At 43.3% G+C, this 7856-nt stretch overlaps 1 protein-coding gene across 1 annotated transcript; it reads left to right on the top strand.

Annotated features, from left to right (window-relative positions):
* Window positions 1-977: 977 nt before the first annotated feature.
* On the top strand, window positions 978-6655 carry LOC148027500 (COBRA-like protein 1). The gene is made up of 6 exons (XM_087689227.1): window positions 978-1702; window positions 1844-1923; window positions 2643-3099; window positions 4839-4986; window positions 5474-5760; window positions 6246-6655. The coding sequence occupies exons 1-6, from the start codon at window positions 1606-1608 to the stop codon at window positions 6479-6481; spliced, it is 1305 nt and encodes a 434-aa protein (XP_087545353.1). The 5' UTR covers window positions 978-1605; the 3' UTR covers window positions 6482-6655.
* Window positions 6656-7856: the final 1201 nt, after the last annotated feature.

Raw genomic sequence — 7856 nt, 5'->3', positions numbered from 1 at the left:
TGGTACTTGTTAGTAGCTTTTTGCCTCTCAATATCAGCCCTTTTTTTTCAAGCAGCCAGGTAATTATTTTCATTATTTGTATTGTTTTGAAAAGTACATAGGTAATGTAAACATTCCATGGCACAAAGTAAATTAACAAATGTGTCTTTGGAGATGCTATGATAGAGGAGCCCATTAACGTGTCGCGGAAGCTATGTCGGATTTCATTTGCTGCGATTAAGAATAAAAAATGTTGGGTCGAAGCTCAAGTACACAAGGCTCCAATTGTCCCTAATAAAAATATTGAGCAATTGATAGCGATATTAAATTTGTGTTGAAAGAAAAAAGGACTTATTGTTTACATGACAACAGGCATGTTAGAAATCGTGGAGGGTGTGGATGAATAATAGGGTAGATATCGAACTCGGGCCATCCGAGTAGGAAGGCGAACGTGTTTGACTTGAAGCTAGTGAGGACATGTGAATGGGTTACATAAGGCATGGGACCTATGAAATACAACATTGCTAGGCCCCATCTTGTGAATTGGGTGAGTGTGGGCAAAGTGTGTGGGGGGGGGGGTGAATGTGTGGAATGGAAGACAATCAAGCATTGGATGTCACAAGGGAAGGAGGGATGCACGCAAACAAAATTCAATGGCCAAAAACAATTCGGAAATGGCTTGGAGTGAGCTGTGATCTTGCAGGGAATCCACGTTCCTGGTAGAGAGAACAAGCCCCCCCCCCTCCCCCTCCCCCATATAGCTTATTGTATCATACATATAGAACACCGCTTGTGATGGGTCGCATACAATTTACTATGTTAGATGCCGCACCTCATCTGTTCATTTTTTATGGTTTGCTTTTGTGGGTTGGTGGTGGCTGCCTGGTGGTTTTGGTGGCCACCAATTGGCTGCTTGTCAAACCTGCCAAAGGCATAGTTAACGCCAAAGCAGTTAGTTCTCTCTCTCTCTCTCCTTCAGATCAACACATACACTGCACACACATACACTCTCTCTCTCTCTCTGTGTCTATTTTCCTCTACTACTACCTACGTACAAACTGCCAAATCTAGCGGAGCCCTGTTTCTTTCCTTCTTCTCCCTGTCTCTGTCTCTCTCTCTCTCTCTGTGTTCCACTTATATGCATATAAAACTCAACAGTCAACATTTGCTCTTTTCAACGTTGCCCATTCTGTCCTGCTTCATTATCATTATTCCCTTTGATGACGCTCTCGCCTTCTGTTTCTTCATCCCACAGTAACACAGTTCCATCACAGTACTCAAAGCTCTTCTCTTTTAGTCAATCCCACATTTGCATCGCACTAATCAAGGTCTCTCACTTTTTGGCATTGCCGGTGCTGCTTCTGGGAAGCAGATCAAAGTTGCCTACACGTTCACTCACCCTGTTCCTCTCTCTCTCTCTCTCTCCCTCTCTCTCTTTCCTGGATGCTTCTCTCTAGGTCTTCTTCGCTGTGGCCCTGCCCTGATCTCGTCTCTCTCTCTTCTGTTTCGGGGTCCTGTCCCACTAGGCGCTCCTTTCCTGTCACGGTTCTCTTCTAGCCTGTGGTTAGGAGTATGCACTTGCATTCGTAGTCCTTCACTGTCTCCTGAATCCGAAAGAATCCCAAAATGAAGCCTCTGAACTCAGAGTCGCGCAGATCCTTTCGTTTCAGCAGTCCGCTCGGGGTCTCTCTGGCATTTTTGGCTCTGTTCCTTGTCGGCACAGGTGAATTAACAACGTTCTACTGTCCGCATTATGTCGTCGTTGTCGTCTTCATCATCATCATCATCATCATTATCTTCTTCTTCTGCGCGTTGTGGAATTGTCTCTTTAAGTCTCTGTCCTTCTGGTCCGTTTTCTTTGCAGATGCCTACGATCCGCTAGACCCAAATGGCAACATTACAATCAAATGGGACGTCATGTCGTGGACAGGAGATGGCTATGTGGTAAGATGAAGAAGCGACATGAATGCTGCTTATCGATAGCCTCATGTATTTCTCTCTTAGGCACAGCGGCGCTTCTTGAAGCATCTCTGTTTTGATTTGAGAGCAGTACATCACCTGCTGCCGAATTCTCTCTGAAAATGTGTGTGTCTGAAACTAGTCGAGATTGTTGCTCGTTTCTCACCGATTTCAGAGAGTGTGTTTGCGTGTGAAAAAACTACTCTAGATTGGTACTCATATCTCACCGAAATGTGTATGTGTGTGTAACCAGTCTAGATTGTGATCTGTTTTCTGTGTGCGGAGGATGGACAGTGCAAGCCTCGAGTGGTAGAGTAGTTTAGTAAACATACTTCATCACATTATAGCCAGTGAGTTTAAGACAATCTATGACCATAAGTCCCACATTGTCAATAGCAACATCATCATGAAATTCTGCAAGGGTGAGGCCTGGGAACGGGAGCTGGCAGTTCCCTGGCCCCAATCACAGTCAGCCAGGTATGGGGTGCCTCCCAAGCAGACGAGGCGTAATGGATGGACAGTGCATTGTGATCTGTGGTAACCGTTTGATGTATGGACAGCAGTGCAACCCTCTAGCGACAGAGTAGCTCGCTAACTGTACTTATGTTGTGGCATTACGTGGATGAGTGGCAGGTACTACTCCATCACCATGGCTCTGTACTGACTGGACTCTGATTCAATGGGTTGGGGTTTTTGTTTGATAGGCGGTGGTGACGCTCTACAACTATCAACAGTGCCGCCACATCGAGTCGCCAGGATGGATGTTGGGGTGGCATTGGGCGCGGAAGGAGATAATCTGGTCGATGGTGGGGGGGCAGGCGACGATGCAGGGGGACTGCTCCAAGTTCAAGAACGGGGTGCCGCACTGCTGCTTGCGCAACCCCACCATAGTGGACCTGCTGCCAGGGGTACCGTACAACAGTCAGATCTCCAACTGCTGCAGGGGGGGCGTCCTGTCCTCCTGGGCCCAGGATCCCAGCACTGCTGTGGCCTCCTTCCAGGTGAGCGTAGGCCAGTCCGGCAACAGTAATACCACCGTCAAGCTGCCCAAGAACTTCACCCTGCAAACCCCCGGGCCTGGCTACACCTGTGGCCCTGCCATGATCGTCAAGCCGAGCTTGTTCACCACCTCCGATGGCAGGAGGAAAACTCAAGCCCTCAGTAAGTACAGTCCTCCACATCTGTTTCAAATTTCCAACAAATTGTTTGTATTTGCTCTGCAGTGAAGGTCGAACTCTGATGGAATGCGCACCATTTCATGTGGTAGCTAAGCCTTTAAAATAACATATCTTTCGATTTATCTGGTTTGAGCCTTAAACCATGTAGAAGTAGACTTTATGAATGATGAATGACAAATAACACCTTTAACAAAACCTGCAGGCTGTTACTTGATAGGAACAAATTCCTAGATCTTGTTTAGACGACCAAAATAGCTTCTAAAACAACAGGATGACAGCCATCAAATTTAGGCCTTGGCTGCAGCAGAGCAAGTGATTATTAACAGTGGGCTACCCTGAGATTCATCTCTGCTATGAACTGGAGCGTATGCAAACAGCACATTTTTATGTGAAATAATGTTGACTTAGAGGAATTTGCTTATTTTTGAATTCGTCTTTGTTCAATCTCGCATGCATTGGCATGCTCAATATTTTCTGCGGAGGTCGGAGGAACAGAGGAGTACATGCTCGGAGAGTAAAGCACCTTCTCTTATGGAAACAATAGTGCTGATACAGGGATGATGTTATTGTAGGTTTTGCTAATTGGAAATTACGGAATGTTGATCGTCCTTAGTCATAGGGACTGATTCTTACTCAGGCTTCATAGCATTGCACATCCTGGGGGGGCAGTTACTGCTTTCATGGGGCCTCCTTGAAGCCTGGGTTTGGAAGGCGGATATGGCATCAAATATTTGTGCTTGAGGAGACCAAACCGAGTCAATATCACAGATCTGCAAAAGGTCTAATGCAGTATTTTTGGGAAAGCCACTGCACTTTCATGTCGAGGCTAATCGCAAAACCTTTTTAAATATTTGTTTTCATGGAAATGAGATTAATTGCAGTAGAGGAAGCAGGCCAATAAAGAGGCAAACGATAACGATGCATGTGTCCTGCAATTTAGTGCCTTTTTGTTTAAAGCATTGCCCATTATTGCATATGCTATCACAATTGTACAGTGACAAGGCGATCCTTCTTTGGAAAATTGCCCTGTTAACTTAAGTGGTATACTTCTAAGAAAAGATGCATGTAACAGAAGGGAAAGAGGCAAACTATAATGATGCATGTGCCCTGCAATGGTGTGCTATCTTTTTTAAGATTTCCTTGTTAGGGCATATGCCATGACAATGGTATGGTGGCAAGGTAGTTAAATGGTATATGTTAAAAAAACACAGCTAATAATAAAAGGGGTAATGATGCTCTTGCATGCTTGTTTGCCCTTACTAGTCTTATGCAGATTTGTCAACTTGTCATGGCTCCTGGAGTCGGAATACTGCATATAATACTAGAGTAATGAAATGAAAGATACTTGTGCGATTGTGCAAAAGAAGGGGTATTAAATGTATATAAGCTAGCAAAGCCAATGGTTGCAAAGACCCTCTAAGTTCAACGACTTGCTTCTTCAGAAGTACCTGTCAAGATAGCATATTTGGGCTTCTTTTCTTCCAATGGGCCAGTGTGTATTGACTTGGAAGTTTAACAACTCCTCAATGACTGTTCTGTGTATTGACTTGGAAGTTTGACAACTCCTCAATGACTGTTGAACTTCTTCCCCCTCTTCTTGTTTCTTCCCAATGTACGTACCGATTCACTGCTGGGATGGGTCGTGCCTGATAAACGCCTCATGTGCTGCTGTTCTTATTCATGGCGAATAACTTCTAAACTTTGGTTTCTTGTGTAATGTAGTGACATGGAACGTCACCTGCACCTACTCTCAGTTTCTTGCTCAGAGAGCCCCAGGTTGCTGTGTTTCTTTCTCCTCCTTCTACAACGAGACCATTGTCCCCTGCCCTACCTGCGCTTGCGGCTGTGAGGACAACAGCAGCTGCTACGAGTAAGGAATGCTGAACTCTTCTCACTGCTTTATTCTTCTTTATCTCTCAAGAAGTGAAGTTTTAGACATATTCCCACTATAATTCCCACATCGTGAGAGTCACGATACTATCATGAGCTTCTGCTTAAGGGGCATTCTATACTCAGCTAGTTTTAGACATATTCCCACTATAATTCCCACATCGTGAGAATCACGATATCATGAGCTTCTGCTTAGGGGGCACTGCATACTCAGCTACGTGCATTCCGCAGAAAGCCCCCTCTCCCCGATCGCAGCTTAGCTAAGTATGGGGTGCTTCCCGAGCTGAAGCTCATGATGTTGAACACTAAAGGGGAAAACAAGGGAAAGGAGCCTCTTTTCCCAAATAAAAACTTCTTCTTCTGGTGGTGCGAATGAATGATCGATCGATCGATCGGATGAATGAATCAATGAACGATTGATTGAATGATTGAATCAATGAAGGAGCATGTTCCTTTGGTTTTGGCAGGACCGCTCCATTGCTGACGCTCACGTCTGGGACCAACACAGGCCTCACACCCCATCTCACCAGACCACAGCTCCACTGCACAGCAGACATGTGCCCGATCAGGATACATTGGCATGTGAAGCAGAACTATCAGGCCTACTGGCGAGTGAAGGTCACCATAACCAACCGCAATTACGCCTGGAACTACTCGCAGTGGAACATGGTCGCTCAGCATCCGAACTTCGACAATCTCACTAAAGTCTTCAGTTTCTCGTACAAGGCGCTCACACCTTACGGAGACTCTATCAGTATGTGCCCACTACTTGCTTTAATCTTTGCACATTCACTTGGTAAATTTGGGGAAAAGCAGATTAATAATTCACCACCCCTTTGCATATCATAGAGGTTTTCGTGGCATCATATGTCCTTCCGTCCAATATAGTTTTATGCGAATTCAGTATAACCATTATTTGCTCAATCTAAGATCTGTTGACAATGGAGGTTGCTATGATCTTTGCAAAGAGACTGCATCTGCCTTTTCCCATTGGATTTGCAAGAACATCGATAATGTAACCATCAGGATGGTTGACAGGGGAGCTGCAGAAGATTATGTAACTGTCTAAGCTTACAAGTTCATTAGTAACTTTGGAAAGAGACTGCATCCCCTTCTTCCATTGGATGTGCAGTAGTTCTTGTTCTATTTTGATTACTGTAACCATCACCACTTGCATTGCCAAATGTAAGAATGTTTGAGAATCGAGGCTGGTATAATTGATTGATTGCTTGATGACAGACAATACTGCCATGTTCTGGGGTATCAAATTTTACAATGATCTGCTGATGGAAGCTGGAGACGAGGGCAATGTGCAGTCTGAGATGCTGTTCCAAAAGGACAAGAACACATTCTCCTTCAAAGAAGGCTGGGCCTTTCCGCAGAGGGTGTACTTCAATGGAGATGCATGCGTGCTACCGCCTCCCGATGCCTATCCGACGCTACCCAATCGAGCAGGGCACTCCTTTAGGGCATAACATGACATGATTGTAGAATATCTTGTTAGCATTGGGTTTTGCAGACTGCACATCAATCACTCACTTCATGTATATGAGAGTGATGTAGGTTTTGTGACAATCACTATGTATTTAGATGACTTGCTTATTGTGATAATGATACTAATATTGATCATGTGAAGTGTCTTCTCAAGACCAAGTTTGAAATGAAGGATTTAGAAGAGATGTGCTATTTCTTGGCATTGTGATGATTAAGACTCTAGTGGGGATATAGCTATCATAAAGACAAATGCATTGGATGTGATGAAAAAGTATTGCATGTCTGATTGGAAGTCAATTCCTATACATTTGAATGTTAATGCCAAGCTTACTGCACATAAGGGTGATGTGATTGAGAATGTCATTGTGAAATATTGTGGGTAGACCTATCTATTTCATGGTTATAAGGACATGCCTAAATTATAGCTTTCATTATACCCAAATTTGGATGCACTCTGGTGCACTTTGTGCTATGTCAAATCTACATTTGATTATGCCTTCTTCTATACCATAGATGTACTATTGGACTTGCATGGTTATAAGGATATAGATTGGGCTAGTAGTATTTAGGCATAAGATTTACCAATGTTTTTGTCGTTTTCCTTTGGGAGTGCTGATGTTACTTGGAGTAGCAAGAAACAACCTATAATTGGACTATGTAATATCGAGACAAAGTACAAGGGTGGTGCAATTATGGCATGTGAGGTAGCTTGGGTGCACAAGTTACTTGGTAACTTGGGGCTTTAGATGGACAATAAGGCTATCATATATTGTGATAACCTTGAAACACTAGACACACTGTTGTATGCTTCTAAGGTAGGGTACTATTACTATTTTGGAGCCCAATATATTATATAGTTTTTGAGATATTGTCTAGATATTAGAGAGAGGGAAGTTATTCACAAGTTGAGGAACCTGAATCTTCTATGCTTAGTCACAAACAATTATGTTTTTTGGATTCATGTGAACATTGTTTTATGGAAGATTATATGCAACATTTGCCTCCCTCTTGAGGAGATTCAAATCATAAGATAGAATTATTTATTGGAGTTTCTTCTCCCACAAGGCATTGTATAGATATAGCCCACTACAGTAAAAGGAAATTAGAGACAAGCCACAAATTTTTTGGACAAAGGCATTATTAGACCCAACTCTTCACCCTTTGGATCACTTGTACTCTTGGTTGAGAAGAAAAATAAAACATATTGAATGTGTACTTGACTATCAAGCACTAGAAACCAGATATCCCATTCCGCATGTTAATGATTTACCAGACAAATTAAAAGGAGCCAATTTTTTTAGTAAAATTGATTTGAATTCTATATATAATCAAATTAGAATAGATTCACATGATATG

Source organism: Lygodium microphyllum, chromosome 12 (assembly GCF_053477565.2).
Source record: "Lygodium microphyllum isolate KBCC chromosome 12, Lygodium_microphyllum_v1.1.10, whole genome shotgun sequence".
NCBI classification, from domain to species: Eukaryota; Viridiplantae; Streptophyta; class Polypodiopsida; order Schizaeales; family Lygodiaceae; genus Lygodium; species Lygodium microphyllum.
This window is presented reverse-complemented; position numbering and strand designations above follow the sequence as displayed.

Coding starts and splice junctions, on each gene's coding strand:
- LOC148027500 (XM_087689227.1), top strand. CDS start 1,606: ATGAAGCCTCTGAACTCAGAGTCGCGCAGATCCTTTCGTTTCAGCAGT. Junction 1,924..2,642: donor GGACAGGAGATGGCTATGTG/GTAAGATGAAGA, acceptor TTTGTTTGATAG/GCGGTGGTGACGCTCTACAA. Junction 3,100..4,838: donor GAGGAAAACTCAAGCCCTCA/GTAAGTACAGTC, acceptor TGTGTAATGTAG/TGACATGGAACGTCACCTGC.